The following is an 18490-nucleotide window of genomic DNA, read 5'->3' on the forward strand; positions in this document are numbered from 1 at the left end:
AAATTCAGCATTTTGAAGTCTTATAAGGGTTAATTGGAAATAATAGGCAAATAATTTTTTTTTAAAGTTTTACGCTTTAAAAGTGCTTTGCGATGCAAGTTAATACTTTAAAAGAAATGGTGCACAGATTTAGAGAATAGGTATCAAGAGAGTAACATACTACCCATTTGAACAATTCTTAATTTATACACTTGATAAGAAATAAAATTGAAGCACACTTTGCTTAGGAGTTTCAAAGACTTGTCTAATTATTTTCAAGGTTTGGTTGGTTAGATTGGGTTTTTGGTTTAAGAGCCCTTGTAGGCTATGCTGCGCCAATTCTTTTCAGGGATTTTAGAACCTATCAATAATTTGCACTTTCCAGCCTCTGAAATTGAGTTGTAGATTATACACTTGTACAGTATTGTTCAAACTTTGTAAGAAACGGCTATTTTAAGTTTAAAAGAAAAAATATACTTTAATTTCCTATTCAAAAAAGAAAAAATCATGATTTTTTTTTTGTTATAAGATTTTGGAAGATAAGTTGTTACTATATAAACTCCTCCCAAAACTGGGGAGCATTGTCCACTTTGCCCCCCCCCCCCCTATAAATCCACCCATGCTCTTCTAAACTGTTCAAAAACGAAAAAATATGATTTTTTTTTTTAAATTTTTGGAAGATGTGTTGTTACTACATAAAGTCCTCCCAAAATTGGGGGGGCATTGCCCCCCTATGACCCTCCATAAATCCGCCCATGAGCGTGATATTAGCTGGAGACTGTTGATTAGTTGGATTGGAGACTGTTTTCAGTCTGCAGATTAGTTGGAGACTGTTTTCATATTTTCGCTGGTTCAGCTGACCCCCCCCCCCCTTCCCACCCTTTCATAAGATGACTATTCTTTCTTCTAAGGAGGGCATGTCTTCAAACACCTGTGAAAGAAATCAACGTACTCGTGTTTACATGGAAATGGATCTGCACTATCGAAACTCATCAAACCCTAGTAAAAGTATTCTGTACATTAGAACAAAATATTGTTCGCTTTTCAAAATAAGAAGCGTTATGGAAGAACATTTTTGGACAATGTTTTATAAAAAATAAGCCACTAGTTTCAGGATCTATCCAACAGGGTTAAATATGGTGCAGATTTTTTTGGAAGGGGCAAATGTCTTCACATGTTCTTGTCCTCTTGTGAGGTTTTACCCATGTACAGAACTATATATGACTATAGTTGGGGCAAACCTAACCTGGCAGCATTGTGAAGGCTATGTAGATCCTAATCACAAAATTACGACACTGTCAGGTTAGATTTATTCCATCTATAACTGAAATCTCAATAAATACATTTCTTTACTTCTTACCAAGTTTTCAAAACTAACATCGTCACGAAATTGATGAATAAAGAATGATGATTCAGTGTGTGTTGTGTTTTCCAAAAACCATAACATCATGAATGTTTTTGAGTTTTATGCTCAATGAGTCAATATATTTTAATTCTATCTAAGGGATTTAGCTCTTACATAAGGAGAAACAGTGCTATTCGTACATTTCATTCATTCGTACAATAAAATCAGAACCTTAAAAACCAAAATGCAAAGGTCCAAAAAACAGTTGAAGTTTCGAAACTGAATTTGATAGGCAAGCTAATCATCATCGCGTATTAAAAATAAAATAAAATATTTTAATCACAAGAGGAAGAACTTTCCCCAAAACAAGAAACTTAATTTATCGCTATTTCTTGCAAGTTCGGATCTTCTAATTTCAGAACATTCTGTAGACTTAAAGAAAGATTCAAGTCTGAAAGTACAAAGGTAGATCAAACATAAACCGGAATTTAACTCTAACGCTGCTGTTAGCAATGAAGCTGATCAAAAGACGATCTTCGACAAAGTTAGGAAAATGGGGGCTCTCTACCGAAATTTTTCGGAACTGAAATATTGAAAACGTAATTTTAGCTCATCTCTTGTTACTTTAGAGCTAGGAATCGGAACTTTCAATAGGAATTTTTTCGAAATGCAAGTTCAAAACACTTAATAGTTAGATGATGATGATATTTGAGGAAGTTCATAAATAAAAACCTTCTTGTAACTGCAAAAAACACATGGATGCATAAGATATCAAGGATAATGGTGTACTCAGGGCCTGATTAAGACATAAGATCAGAAGGGGATTTTTTTTGTTCAACATACTTCCTTTAACTTCTTAGCACGGCCATCGCCGTGTGGGTACTGCTAGTTAATGATATAGCACGGGACTCTAGGCCAAACGGTTTTTCGGAGCCCCTCTGTAGTCAATCCTTACAATTTTAACCATCAACTAAAACAGTTTAGGGCATTTAGGAGCCCTTTTGGTGCGCTATGAGTAAGTTGTAAAAATTAAGCAACAATCTTCTGAAATTACGTGTTTAAATCATTTTTAATCATTCAGTCTTACAGTGTTTGAGTTTCAATACACCTCAGAACATTATTCAGTCTATACTTTCATCTCAAAATGTCAACAAGAAATAACATGTCTTATTATACTGTCTGACCTTGTTTTTGATGGAATTGGCAAACTATCAGCTAAGCCGAGCCCACCTGAATGAAGAAAAGGAAAAATTGGAGGCGCATGCTTTGTCCATTTCTAGGCGATTCTACTTACCGTATTACCCCGCATTATCCGGCATGCCGCAAAAAAGCGAGGTTGACCGGCATGCCGGGAAATTCGAATTTTCCGGCATGCCGGATAACTCGAGTTTTATTTTGCAACAAAACAAAAGTAAATTCCTGCATTCAGTTCCAATCAGAAAGCAAACCACTGTACGGAAAAAAAACTAAATACAATCCCGAAAGTAACCTTCTTAAAAAAAAAGTGTATAGCATATAATATGTGTTTGTTATTTATGGTAGGTCATTATTAATGGATTTAATTATATATATACCAATAAAGAAAATAATTCAGAAGCAATCATTGTTACTGCGATTTGTTCATAATTTTTTTAAATAAATTATTTTAGATTCCTTTTAGAGGGCTAAGTTTAATTTTCATTTATTGAATAGATACGGTAAATCCTTTAGCACTGGTTTAGGGGCGGTAACTTATTGCTTAAACGTTTGCTTACTTAGTTTTAATTTAGTTTTTATAAAATTATTCGTTATTAAACAATATTTTTATTTTTAAATAACAAATGACATTGCTAGTAAATATTTTTACAAAATTGAACTGTTTATTAATACCCATAAGATATGTATAGAACTTATTTTATTTTTTAAGCTGAACATATATTTTTAATAGTATTATTATATTTTCCTAACCTCGATTTTTCCGGCATGCTGAAAACGTTTGCAGGGGTGCTCACGGGGGGGGGGGGAGAATGGCACAAGTTGAGCCATCAAAATTTGGGGGGGGGGGGGGATTTTTCAATTTTTTTATTAAAATTTATTTGTTGATTTATTTTTAATTTAAGTTATTTATTTTATTTTATTTTATTCTGTTTATATTTTATTTTATTTATTATTTAGTGTGTGTGTGTGTGTCATTGGCATAGCGCAGAATTTTCTAATAAAATAATGATAATAATAAGAATTAAAAATAAATAAACAAATGAATATAAAATATTTAAAAAAAAATAAGTAAATAAAACACATTTTAAAAAATAAGTAAATAAAATAAAAAAGAGAGCTATAAAATAAAAAATAAAAGAGAAAAAGGGTTGAGATTTTTTTTTTTGGGGGGGGTGTGAATTTGCATTATTGAATTTGGGGGGGGGGGATGAGCACCCCTGTTTTTAGGGCATGCCAGATAATGCAAAGTAATACGGTAGTTTGGAGGTTAGTACACATCTAGAAAGGAAAACTGGAATCCCAGTAAACTATTAGTTGTTTCCCCTTCTGCCTGGACGTTTGCCTTTTAATTTCAGCAGTAGTCAAACAGTATTTGCCCTTAACATGCAACATAACACTTAATATAACAAATTCTTTGAAATAAAAATCTTTTACTAGTAACAGTCAAAATATATATAAAGATTAAAAATATATTTACGAACACAAAAGTAAAATATCGAGGCACACTTTGATTTGAGAAAATGCAGCAAAACAAGTAACAGTGAGAAGAAAAATAAGTTAAAAAATTCTAACATAAGATCTATTTTTGAGAAAGGAAAATAATATACTTTTCTAAAGCTTTGGAACGGAATCAAGCTTACCAGGTTTCGAGTTTTACAATAAATCAACCTCAAGCATTGAATTCAGAACTCAAAAGATGCGCATACAAAAGAAGTACATGACATTTTTACAAAAATAATATTTACAGTCGCTCTAAAATAAAATAATAATAATAATAATAATAATAATAATAATAAAAACAAGTCCACTACAAATAAAGGGTGTCTTTTTTAGAGGTATAGAACTTTAAGTTGGGAACACTGTTTGATCTGTGGGCCATTTTGATAGTTGTCACTTGTTTTGTGTTTAGTTTGGTTTGCCATTTCATCATGAATAGAAAACAGGACGGTGAAACACGCCACACAGCGCATGTCACAGTTGATTTATTGTAAGAAACTTTCGGTGAACGAATAATTTCGCTTAATGGACCCGTGAATTGGCCTGCGAGATCATGCGATTTAACTACACTGGACTATTTTTTGTAGGGCTGTGTGAAATCTCAGATCTACACTGAGAAGCCACAGACGATTGAAGCCTCGGACAAGAACATTCGCCACATATCACTTACATACGGCCCCCATTGCTGCAAAAAGCGATAGAAAATTGAACTTCCCGATTAGACGTTCTCTGAGCCAGCCGAAGTGGCCATATACCAGAAATCACATATAAATAAAAATGGCAAAGAATCATCTTTCGAATAAAGCCAAATTCATGGCGATTTATATCATTTAACAGTGTTTTATTTGAACCTAAACTTCTATACCTCTAAAAAAAAACGCCCTTTACTACGAGGCTTCTTTTTCTATTTTTGTTTATTAGAAATTAGGTGAAAAAAAATTTTCAATTTCAGTTCTTTCATCCCAGAACCTATTGCTGTGGCCCTCCAAGAACCAGCCATGTGAGGGCAATAACTATTTCAAAGAGACAATTTCAAATAACTTCATTAAAAATATAAATCTTACAACAACTTTGTTCCAAGCCACGTATTTTTATGATACAAAACATCCTATCAAAAATATTTTCCTTTCAAATAAAGTACACAAAATGTTGTACTTTGTATATTATATATAAAAAAATATTTTAGCAGCCAAACATACTATAGCAACAAGGCACTGTGTCTGAGTCATCAGTCATCACATACGTTGCTACAAAGTCATCACAGAAAAGCAGATCATCTGGCGTTTATGAAAAAATACCTCACCTGTGAACATTTCCCCTGTGAACGCTGTAAAAAAAAATCCGAAACGTTCCTAGAAAATAATGGGCAGTGGCGAGCCTCATTTCTTCCAGAAACATATCTAGCAAAACAAAGGAACGTTTCCCAGTAAAACCTAGTAACCATCCTGAATAAAATCTGGAACCTTTCTGAAGGGTTCAGAAACCCTCCCAATAAAAGTCCGTCATGTTTCTGGAATAAATCAGGAGTCTTCAGAGAAAACCTTGAAGTTTGGAACTTTTCTGATTTACGGGGAAGGCTAATATTTCCTTTCAGGAAGTATGGCCAAGTTAAGGCGGAATTTCGAGCAGAGGCCAAACAGCTTATTTGAATCAGTTCTGGGAAAGCTGTCCAGAGACTAAGCTGTAGGCGAAATACCTAACAATGAAGAGGAGTACTTCACACTCGTAGTTAAAAATGTTTTCCACAATAGCTAGACATCTGCATGCATAAAACTGTTGTAGTATATTATAATTTAGTATGTTAAATCAAAAAAAGTATGTACTAAGACTTTCTATTCTTTGCATATACTACAACTTCCACTTCAAGCAAAGTGAGTTCAATGTTGTTTAGAAACATGTCAGGTAGTACATGAAGAGTAATTTATCAAAAGGGAACATATCCACTTTTTAGAAAAAATCATTTTATGACATCTTCTAAACCTTTCAGGTGACCTTTATCAAATTACTTATTCTCAAGAAGTCTAAATGTGGAAAATCCTATTTTATTGAAGGGTAAAGTGTGGCTTTTTGATCAAAAGGGAAAAAATCCGTCCTCTGCACGTTTTGTTTTGAACAAAAGGGGACAGATCCTGAAAGAATCTGCAGTATGAAGACTTTTAGATCCAAAGGAACACAAGTCCAAAATCCGCCAATTTTAATCCACTACTTTTAGGTTCACGTAATTTGATAAGAGAATTTGAGAAGGTGAAATATTTTGGTGAAATTGAAATTCTCAACATTCAGGTTTTCGTTCGAAAGGGCACATGTCCAAAATCAAGATGGCGATATCTCCTTGTTTTTTTTTTTACACAAACATTTCTTACTCTGGGCCATGATTTGCTGTGCTTTCGTGCTTCATTCTGTACCCAGAGAAGTTGATAAAACTATTTTGCTCTTACCCTAATTCGTTTTTCCCACCTCCTGAACATTTTTGGAAAAATGGATATGTTCTTTTTTGATAAATTAGTCCTCACATGCTTATCACTTATCTTTAATTAAAACTAAACTATGGGTTATTTATATAGTTCTTAACACTTTGATTGAAATATTCTTTAGAAACTTGTAGCTTTTAGGGAAATTTTTTCGACAATGTACTTGTTTCTCACAGAAAACTGTTGAAAACCAGGGAAAATTCTCAATTTGCCAAAATAAAATTTCAATTTTATGGAATGATAAAATACAAAAAGCACACATAACACACATACCTCTTCTAAGAAGAAGTGGCAATAGGCATCATTAAACAATAATTTTGAATCGACAATGTTGTGGTGAATAAGAAATTTTTGGGAGGTCACAGTGACCTCCCATGGAATATCCCCGACGGAAACCCGTAAAAATCCCCGAACAATGCCCAGAAATAATCCGCAACCAGTAAGTTACCACCCTATAGCAAGGGCTAAGACAGAAATACACAAAATACACTGCCAGTTCAGTCAATTAATTTTAGCAGAGGACTGCATTTTCGTGCTGATTAGTACTCCTCAGCCCGGCATATAGGACATGACTGAGCTGGAGGTGGAAAACCTCTTAAGGAAGCCAAGAGCGCCAAACAAACTGGTAGCTAATATAGAATTAGCACAGACCAGACGAGTGACCTAAGCAATGGTTCGGTTCAACTCGAAGATTGAAGGCAAGGCATGGTATATTCAGTAACTTCCTCAGCCAGCCTGATGAGTGATAATAAGCATGAAACTACAGTCCTCGGCAGGAATGACTGAGCTGGCAGTGTATTACATGTGTTTCTGTCTTAACCCTGGCTAATAGGCAGTAACGTACTGAAAATACCATGCCTTGCCTTCAATCTTCGAGTTGAACCGAACCATTGCTTCGGTCACTCGTCTAGTCAGTGCTAATTCCATATTAGCTACCAGTTTGGCACTCTTGGTTTCCTTAAGAGGTTTTCCACCTCCAGCTCAGTCACGTCCTATATGCCGGGCTGATGAGTGCTAATAAGCAGGAAACTGCAGTCCTCGGCAAGGGCGGATACAAGGGAGGGGCGATGGGGGCGATCGCCCCCTCCTTGAGCCGATAAACTAGTACTTTCTTCAAGTATATTTTCGATATTAAAGTTCCAAAAACGCAATTTTACATAATCTTCGATGGTGTTAGAAGAAAGAGAGCTATTCCGAAATTGAAGTTTTGAAAACGCAATCGTAGCCCATCTCTTATTACTCTGGGGATAGGGACTAGAACTTTCAATAGGATTTTTTTTTGAAATTGAAGTTCTAAAATCTCAATTTTAGACGATCTTAGATGATAATTAGGGATAGGTTCAAAGGCTCACCCTGGATATGTTTTGAAAGAAACACAATTATAGGACACCTTTGTTTACATAAGGGTAAGCGATGGGGTTCAGTACACTCCTTCGAAAGTTTTAAGAGATTGAAGTCCCAAAAAGTGAACAGTAAAAAACAATCGCCCCCTCCTTGAACATTTTCTGGATCCGCCCTTGGTCCTCGGCTGGAAATGACTGAGCTGGCAGTGCATTTCATGTAATCTGTGAGGTTTCGGATTTTTTTTTACAGTGAACAGCTCGAAACACCCCAATATAAAAACAAATTCGTGATTTTCATTTATGGACCCCTGGACTAGGGCAGGTACAAGAAAAACCTCTTTCCTCGGTCGAGACTCATGTGGAGGGTTTCTCCGGGTACTTGGTCAAGATGGTTTTCCCCGCAGGTTCTCCGCGACTGGTCAAGAGGATGGGTTCAGCCTGGTGGTAAGAAATCAGATCTGCAACCGTTGGGAAGGTCTGGAAAATGAACAAGAATCATGTGGTTCAAGCTACAATTGAAAGCCCACCACATTTTGATGTGAAGGGCTGGATGGAAAATGATTCATTCTGTATTGATACCATGCTGAAAAGAAGCAATGTAAGCAGGGCCTGATTACCCAAAGGGCTCAGGAAGCTGGAGCTTCCCCTCAGAATTAACAGGGGCACAAAAATGACTTGAAGACTTTTATTTCGCTTTTGGATGTATTTTTAAAAATATTCAAGCATTAGAACTCACTAAATAAATTTTTTGAAGAATTTTAAAAAGTGAGGACACAGTTCTTAAAGTGTGGTAGCAAACTATTTTTATCTGTGGAATTTGCCTTAAAACAACAACTAACCACCTTTATCTGCTGCGAATGGGAGTGCAAAAATATGAAATGTACAAAAATTCAATATGTTTGGGGGAGGGGGGGGGGGGGGATAAACTTCATTTGGAAGTCTGCTTGGCAGTTTTTGGAAATAATACATATATAGTATTAGTGAGTTTTGTTTCAATGTGCGTAGAATTTTTAGAAAATATATACTAAAAACAGGTGGGGCACTGAAATGGGACTTAGCTTCCCCTAACTTCAGAGGTTAATCTGCTCTGAATGTAAGAACGACCAGTGGCGGATCTAGTTGATCATTTTGGGAGAGAGGCCATACGGAATTTTTGAACAAACTCCCCAGAAGTTTTATTGAAATGAAGTTCCAAAAACTCAATTTTAGGCTATCTTTAGAGACATTTGGTGAGGGGGATGGGTTTAGGAATCTCTCTCAAACATGTTTCGAAACTGAAATTTAAGAGTAATTTTTGAAAATTAGTGTCCTAAAAAAGCATTTTAGACTAGTTTTAACGATACAGCCAGGGTTCAGGTGCTGACCCCAAACACTTTGTGAAAATGAAGCTAAGTAACCGAAATATTCTACTGTAAAATGTTGAGAAATTAGGACACTGGGTGGGTGCTCTGCTGCTGTTGAGCCTAAAAATGCACCAGAATATTTGCTGACATTAAGTGAGTGTGCTTGGAATCTCCCCTTCCAAAAATTGCTCCTTCCAAATTTTGCCATTGAAGCTGTAAAAATCTAACTATAAGCCGCTTAAACCGCTTTTAGGCAAGTTAAGGGATAAGGGTTGGGTGAAAGCTAATCTCCGTTGAAAAATTTTCCAAATTGAAGTCCTCAAATGTAACTTTGGTTACCTTTCGTGGCATTTGTGGAGGAGCATATGGAAAGGGGTCAAGGGAGGGGTGATCGCCCCTCCCTTTAGGGACTTTGAAAAAGGCAATTTTTCGGAATTCGAAGTTCTAAAACGCAAGTGTAGGCTCTTTTTGGATGACGTTAAACAGAGAGAAATGATGTTCAAGTGTCCCTCCTGGAAACTTTTTGGAATTGAAGTTTTAAAAAGGCAATTTCGGACGCTCTTTCGCGATGTTAGGAGGAGGCGTTTAGAGGTCTTCACCTGGACATTTTGTAAAATTTTAGTCTTAAAGATGTGAGCAGACATCTCAAGTAGCGTTTGGGAAAAAATTTGTTCAGCAACTTTCCTCCGGTAATTTCTCGGAACTGAAATCTCAAAAAGCGCAATTTCAAACGACGACCTTCAATGATGTTAGTGGGAGGGAGTTTCGAAACATTCCCCCGGAATTATTAGGGAACTGAATTTTAAAAACGCAAATTAACAATCGCAATCTTTCAGCGAAAGAGGAAAAGAAGTTTGAGAGGAACTCCTTGGCAAAATCTCTATTTTTCAGTTGTTTCAAAGGAAAATGCTGTCGCACCCCTCCTCCCCCCTTCCCAAGCATGTGTAATCAGATACAAAGTAAAAGGTAAGTTAAAAATCAATCACCCCCTCCTTGATACATTTCTGGATCTGTCTTTGGCATTGTGATATATATCACGATATATATCGGATATTTTCAAAAGAAGTATCATATATATATTGTGATATATATCATGATCTATATTGACTGATATATATTGGATATTTTCAAAAGAAATATCAGATACATATCGTGATATATATCATGATCTATATTGACTGATATATATTAGATATTTTCAAAAGAAATATTGGATATATATCGTGATATATATCAGATATTTTCAAAATAAATATTGGATATATAACGTGATATATATCATGATCTATATTGACTGACATATATATCAGATATTTTCAAAAGAAATATCAGATATATATCATGATCTACATTGACTGATATATATCATATATTTTCAAAAGAAATATCAGATTTTATATCGTGATATATATCATGATCTATATTGACTGATATATATCAGATATTTTCAAAAGAAATTTCGGATATATATCAGATATTTTCAAAGTAAATATTGGATATATATCGTGATCAGGCCCGTGTCCAGGTTTTCATAAAGGGAGGGGTTTTAAAGCGGGATGGGGGGAGTAAGAGTTCAATTCACTACCAACTTTGGTTTTATGTTAAGTTACTAATCCCAGCATGGCATTTATAGACCTGTAAGGACTACTGTACCATCCCCCACCCCCGCCTCAGAAGAATATTTTTGGCTGCGCAAATAGCAGCAGTATTCCTTCATTTTACATCTTCTTTTCAATCTAACCTTGTTTGTTTCTTTTTAAATCAAACCTATTTATGTTTATTACGCAGTATATTGCAATTAGTATTAAAAACTGCCCACAGTTTTTTTTTTATAATGTAGCACATACATTAGGTTTCATTTTCTGGAATAATGCTTAATAAACTAAACAAGAAAGAGCTTATGGTAGATGCAAATTACATTACTAAATACAATCAATGCATCTTCATAGCTGCAACATATACCGCATTCATCATAACCTTTTAAAGCAATATTAACGCTGTTAATGCTTTGTGTTGACAAATCATTCAGTGGTTCAGCCATAATAGTTTTTCCAAAATGTTATTTCAGCTGGTAAAGCTCTAACATTCTTAAATTACAGAAAAACTACAGAGAGAAAGGGTTTTTTTGAAGCGTTGCATACAAACTTTCACATTAAAGCTATAAAAGTCAGTTATAAATTTTCTTTTGGTTGATTATTTTTTCCCCAATGGGAGGGGTTTAACCCCTGAAACCCTCCCCTTGGACACGGCTATGATCGTGATATATATCATGATTTATATTGACTGATATATATCGGATATTTTCAATAGAAATATCGGATATTTATAGGATATTTTGAAAATAAATATCGGATATATATCGACCGATATATATATCGGCAACCCTGGATCTCACCTTCTCTTTCTTCTTCTCCTTGCCGAGTGCGAAGGTGTCGTCTGATCTGCGTCTGATGTTGAGGTGGAAGAGTCTGCAGTCGTGGAGAACAGTCAGACTGTAGGGGTTGTCCTGGCCTGCACGCTTGCTGGGCCTCACCACGAAAGACCCCGTCTCTTCGAGCCCCCTGACCACCTGTTCCGCATCCTCTCGTTCCATTTCACAGAACCAGGGGCAAGACTGGAGCTCCGGCTGTGGGGAAGAAACACAGCTCAAAGCCACAACAAGATAAATGTAGAGTATTCCTTCATGTTAATAAATCTTCTTCTTTACTAATAATAAAGCAGAAAGTCTCTCTGTCCGGAGGATGTTTGGATGTCTGGATGTCTGTACAGTGGCGTAGCTAGACCCGACTTTCGGGGGGGGGGGGGGTTACTTCTTTTATATATATATATATATATATATATATATATATATATATATATATATATATATATATATACATATATATATATATATATATATATATATATAACATATATATATGTATATTATATATACATATACATATATATATATATATATTAATTATATATATATATATATATATATATATATATATATATATACATATATATATATATATATATATATATATATATATATAACATATATATATGTATATTATATATACATATACATATATATATATATATATTAATTATATATATATACATATATAATATATATATACATATGTATAATCGCTTGGATTTTTTCCCTTTTCTTCTTTTTTTTTCTTTCTCTTCTCTCTTCTTTTTCTCTTTTTTTTTTGAGACTAACTTTTCGGGGGGGGGGGGGTTTGTCCCCAAAACCCCCCCTTAGCTACGCCCCTGTGTCTGTAGGATGTCTGTGACGCGCATAGCGCCTAAACCGTTCGGCCGATTTTCATGAAATTCGGCACAAAGTTAGTATGTAGCATGGGAATGTGCACCTCGAAGCGATGTTTCGAAAATTCGATGTGGTTCTTTTTCTATTCCAATTTTAAGAAAAAAAAAAACTATCATAAATTACGAAATTATCATAACGTGGAATCGTAACGTCGGTACAAGCCAATTGTCGAGAAAATTCACCATACATTATTACTAATAATAAAGCTGAAAGTCTCTCTGTCCGGAGGATGTCTGGATGTCTGTAGGATGTATGTAGGATATCTGTAGGATGTCTGTGACGCGCATAGCGCCTAGACCGTTCGGCCGATTTTCATGAAACTTGGTACAAAGTTAGTTTGTAGCATGGGGGTGTGCACCTCGAAGCGATGTTTCGAAAATTCGATGTGGTTCTTTTTCTATTCCAATTTTAAGAAAAAAAAAACTATCATAAATGACGAAATTATCATAACGTGGAACCGTAACATGGGCACGAGCCAATTGACGAGATACGAAATTATCCTAACGTGGAACCGTAACGTCGGTACAAGCCAATTGGCGAGAAAATTCACCATACATTATTTGTAAATATACAGGCGAACCAAAAGACCTTTAATTTTTCTAATACGGGCGAAGCCGTGCGGGTAACACTAGTAGTAAATATATTTAATTATCTATTAAAATAAATACAAAATTAGAGTAAGTATTTCTTTATATAAAATTACTGATTCAGTATCTTAACTGTAGCCAGCATGTGATTGGTCAAGAGCTTAGAAGCTAATTTAAATATGATGATCTCAATGGACCAATCAGGTGTTGGCTGCACATGTAACTGCATTTACAATTGTTGGCTTTCAGTCACATGTTTTGTTTTTTTTCACTATATGTGTTCTGTATCTTGCGAGAAGCAAGTTGTGTTTTATGTTGAATAAAAAGTTTTTACAGAAAAGTTTTCACTCTGCTGACTTAAAACAAATAAGTTACTTTGAATTTATAATAATAAAGACTACTCTAATACACTCCAGACCGGGGGTGTCCATCCCCCCTAGTTTAATGGTGTAAATCCCCCCCTCCAAAATTTTCTTCAACTCTTTCCCTTTTTTATTTATTTTATTTTTTAGCTCTCTTTTTTTTTCGTTTTACTTACTTTATTTTATTTTAATTTTATTTTCAGTTCTCTTTTTTAATTTTATTTACTTTTAAAAATATTTTTTACTTATTTACTGATTCATTTTTTATAACTATTATTATTATTTTAAACTAAATAAATAAATAAATAAATGAAAAAAAAAAAATATAAACAGAATAAAATGAAACAAATAATTTAAATTAAAAATAAATTACTAAATAAATTTAAATTAATAAATTTAAAAAATCACCCCAAAAATTTTGATGGCACCAACTTGCGCCATAATCCACTCCCTCTGTGGGCACCCCTACTCTAGACTAGGAATTCTGAGTAGTAGCCATTGGCTATCAAAGTCACCAAAAATGGCAGTCACTTTTGCCAGCAAGTCACAAAAAAAAGGCAGCCTTTTTTTGCACCGTCACAAAAAATGATAGCCTTTTTCTCCGACTTACTATCACAATTTTTTTTTTTTTTTTTTTTGCTCTTGGGACTTCTATCAGAAGTGCAAAATAGTTTTTGCACTTTTGGTCGATTGAATCATTTTGAACATTTAAAGAAAATTTTTTCAAATTTTCCCGGTAACTTCACACTTCTAGTTTTATCACAAATGAATCAACTGTTTGCTATATTCATTTTCAATTTCTTCAGCTAAATTAATGAAGAACTTGCAAGAAAGTCAACAACTTTTTTTTTTCTTTTTTTGGCAGCATGCATACATACCTGTTTGGAATTGACTTTTTCCTCTTTCGAAATAGGAACAGGAGGTAAAGGTCGTGTTGCCATATTTTGTGCTGAAATGTGAAACAAAATTATTCCAATTCGTTTGATTTTCATTCAGTGACACAAATGTGAGAGAATTAATTAAATAGAAACATTACAAATATACTGTTAGAAGAATACGTATTACTTACTATTTTGACTTTTAAGAGTCTTAGTCTAACAAAATACTTAATATGCAAAATAAATAAATAAATAAACAAATAAATAAACAAATAGAAACTAAATCATATGCTAAATTGTTGCTTCTTTACTTAAAATACATTCAAAAAATGTTAAGAAATGGGGGGGACGGGGACTACATTTAATAAGCAAAAATATGCTTTGCAAGTATTTACAACTGATTGAGCCATTTTATATTCCAATGCTTCAAGGAAAAAAAATTTTTTTTACCTTTTCCTCCAAACTCAGAAAGCCTGTTTATTATACAGGACAGGCCTGTTATTTTTCTAACATAATATTAAAAAAAATATTTTTTCAGGATGTAAAGTAAAACACCAGTAATGGTCCTTCAAGGTTTAAAACACACTAGAAGTAGCCACAGTGAAGTCTATTTTTTAACTGTGGGTCTACAACATTAATTGCTCCTCTTGAAACTCAATGAGCGTTTTATAACTCAATGCTTTCTAAATCTTCCCAAGTTCTAAAAATGCCAGAATTTGAATTTAATAAATTTTTATTCATTTTTTCTCAAAACTCAAATTTTATCCAGTAGTGGCTACTCCAAAAATCTGAAAATTTCAGTAGTGGCCATCTAATACTCTCCCACCCGAAGAATTTGCATTTCTTACTTTAAATTCAAGTAACTGATGAATAAAATGGATTCAACATGATTGTTAAATGAAGTGCCAACAAAAAATCACATTATTATTGTTCATTTCTTTCTTCAAAGTACAAAAGAAACTTGAAGTGAATACTACTGAAGCACTGGCCACTAATGGTGTTTTACCTTCTTCGTGGAAATTTCCATAAAATATAATTAAAAATACTTAAAATATATGATTATTACAAGAGTTGTACATGTTTGACATAGCCACTCATTTTCTAAGGTAACCATCAAAAGAAAGGGCAACAGCAATTTCAGCTAGACCACATTCACTACTGATCATGGGCGGATTTATGGGGGGCGAAGGGGGGGAATGCCCCCCCCAGTCTTGGGAGGACTTAATACATAGTAACAATAAACCTTCCAAAATCTTTTTTAAAAAAAATCATGATTTTTTTTTCTTTTTTGAATAGTTCAGAAGCGAAAATGCAGAGAATAGCGACTGTCCTTTTCTGGGGGGGGGGGGGGGGGAGAGAAATCCGTACAATATATTACAAGTAGTAAAGCGGTCACTGGGATGCTGAAATGTGTTGAAAACAACTACTTTGAACTGAAAGCTATTAGGGCAAGTATATAAGTGAAAATATCAACTGAAAAAGCTATGTATTCAGCTGCAATACTTAAAATAATCAAGGATTATTTCAACAAATAAGAAACTGAAACAAAGATTTTAAAAAAGCGGATTTGCCTATAAACTAAACAAGCTATATAGCTTAGGACACTCACTTTGTTGAAGGCCTCCAACTTCAGAAAATTTCATGATTTGTTCCTTACCAAAAAAAAAAAAAAGGACTTGAAAAAAAAATTTCATTTTAAAGTGCTTGTAAAATCCTGAAAATTTTGGAAAAGTATGGATACAAACCATAAATTTAAACATTTATAGCAAATATTAGGGGGGTAGAGGAATAAATGCTGAAATATGTCGAATTCATTTCCTTGCCTCCTCCTGCATCAAAAATTTAAAAATCATGGTTCTCACATTTTTGTAACATAGTACTTGAGATAAATTTTTGTGATTCACATGTTTCACATCTTGCTGTTTATTTAATCCCAAATGCAGTGCAGTATTTTGGAAATTCTTTTGTATTGCTTGCTTCTATCTTACTTATACTGCATATTGTTAATGTGTTCAGCACAGGAGAAAAAAACACCACCTCTATTCCTTTTCGTTTTCTGCACTGCTTGTAATTAAATAATTTTAGTTGTTCTCAAGTCCTTGAAACGGATTAGATGAGTCTTTGAAATTCTTAAGCAAAGGGTGCTTCAATTTAATTTCTTATCGAGTGTATAAATTACGCATTGTCCAAATGGGCATCATGGTACTCTCCTGTTATATATTTTCTAAATCTATACACCATTTTTTTTAAAAGCATGCTCAAAAAAAAAAAAAAAAAATCCTGCCCTTCCAGGAACTCAGTCCTAAATCCGCCTATGCTACTGATGACTTACCATGCTTAAACGGAAAGCCCAAAGGCTAAATTCCATAAGTCAGTCAACAATTACTTGCTTTTACAAGCAGAGCTGATACCACATAGTGGAAGATGCAGAATCAATGTCAATGTGAAGAAATGAACATTGGAAACTTCTTTAAAAGCTTACCAAAAATTTATTGGTCCATAGAAACTAAAATAAATAAACTAACAAAATAAATTAGTAAAAATAAACCCTGGCTGTAAGCGGGTTCACAACTCCCCAACACCAACCGGACCTAACACTCATGAGGCTGACGAACGCAAAAGAGAGAGAACGATCGGAATCGTTCACTATTTATACTTGTCTCATTTGCATATGATTGGGCATCAAAGGATGCCAACCTAAAACTGAAACTTTACACATGCCGAAAGAGTTCAGAAGTTAATCTCATTTGAATAAAGTCGATTTTACATTACATTACATTAGGAATGAGAACGCGGTTGAATATCGTTTACCGATGTCTTATCAACTACCACACGATAACTCCTGGGAAACGAGTTCGATCACACGACACTCACCCGCATCTTTCTCCGGGGAGGAAGACCGAGAGGACAGGCTCTCGGCCTCCCTGCTCCCCTGGAAGGAGGAGTTGGACATCTTCCTCCCGAGCCTCTCGAGGGTGGACTCCTGGATCGGAGATTCTTTCGGTGTTCTCGTAAAGCCGCGGATTTCCTCCGGTTTATCCGGGAAGACGGGATCTTTCAGCTTCCGTGGCTTCTGGGGCAGGGGCGGGGGAGGGGAGGAGGAGGCCACCGGATTCCTCGGAGGGAGGACAGGCTTCTCCACCGGCGACAGGGAGTCTGGAGCAGGGAAGAAAATTATTTAAAGTACAGTCAACTCTAAATAGTCCGCAATGCTAATTTCCAACACCATCCGTTTATTAAATGAAACAAAAATAGTACCGTATTTTTCTGTGTATTATCCGCGGGCGGCCTATAATCCGCAGGTCCTAAAATCGGCCGGAAGAAAAAAAAGCTTCGTATAATCCGCGGATAATACGATGTAAAAAGATAAAGTTTGAATTTCACATACCATTTGAGCAACTAAAATAAAAACGTGAAAAGTAATTTCTTTGAAGGCATAATCAAAATTAATCTGAAATCTATATATATAAAAATGGAGTTTGGTAAATTTGTTCCCTAAGATCTCAGAAACTACCCGGCAGATTTGGCTGAAACTTTCACCGTTTGTTCTTTTTGGTACTGGGAAGGTTTATAGACCAGTTCGAAAAAAGTTCGATTGATAGTTCCTTTTTTATTCCAAATTTAGTCCTAATTTCGCATAAATGCCCCAATATGGGAGTGAAAAAAAACGTGCACATATTAACATTATGTGTTCATCGAAAGCGCTAATTTTTCTGCTGAAGATGGCACCTGTTCGAAATTTCTAAGTAGAATAAAAAACGAGTTATGAGCTTTTTTTGTTCCCTGTTCGAAGGCTTTCATCAATCCAATTCATTATTTAGTGTATCATCTCAACTCCCAGTCGATAGCTAGAATTGTTGTATTGTTGATTACTGTTGCGTTTCGTCTGACTTTTTGAGGCTTTTCTCAAGTCAAATCGCAAAGTAACGTTTTTCCACAAGATTGGCTAAAAATAAATGGATTTGACTGATCATTTTCCATTTAAATGGAACTTAAATGTAATTAACAGTTTTCTTATTGTTATTTATGCGGATTGGACACTTACTCACTATCCAATCAACCAGCAGAAATATTGCCAAAATTTTTGCAGAAATATTTCAGTAGCTGATGCATTTGGTAGGTTTTTCAACTGTCGCTGTTTTTGAAACCAAAGGCTACGTAAT

The 18490-nt window shown here is 34.7% G+C and overlaps 1 protein-coding gene across 1 annotated transcript in view; it reads right to left on the bottom strand.

Moving 5' to 3' along the window:
• Positions 1 to 8186: 8186 nt before the first annotated feature.
• The window catches only part of LOC129221071 (lymphocyte cytosolic protein 2-like), a 91067-nt gene continuing 80763 nt past the window's right edge, over positions 8187 to 18490 (bottom strand). Inside the window, exons 14-17 of the mRNA XM_054855509.1 lie at positions 17202 to 17483; positions 14328 to 14398; positions 11571 to 11801; positions 8187 to 8309 (exon numbers count right to left, since the gene is read on the bottom strand). Of these exons, the coding sequence (XP_054711484.1) occupies positions 8187 to 8309; positions 11571 to 11801; positions 14328 to 14398; positions 17202 to 17483 (707 nt within the window). The remainder of the gene's footprint in view (positions 8310 to 11570; positions 11802 to 14327; positions 14399 to 17201; positions 17484 to 18490) is intronic.

The sequence above is a fragment of the Uloborus diversus genome, chromosome 4 (assembly GCF_026930045.1).
Source record: "Uloborus diversus isolate 005 chromosome 4, Udiv.v.3.1, whole genome shotgun sequence".
In the NCBI taxonomy this organism is placed as follows: Eukaryota; Metazoa; Arthropoda; class Arachnida; order Araneae; family Uloboridae; genus Uloborus; species Uloborus diversus.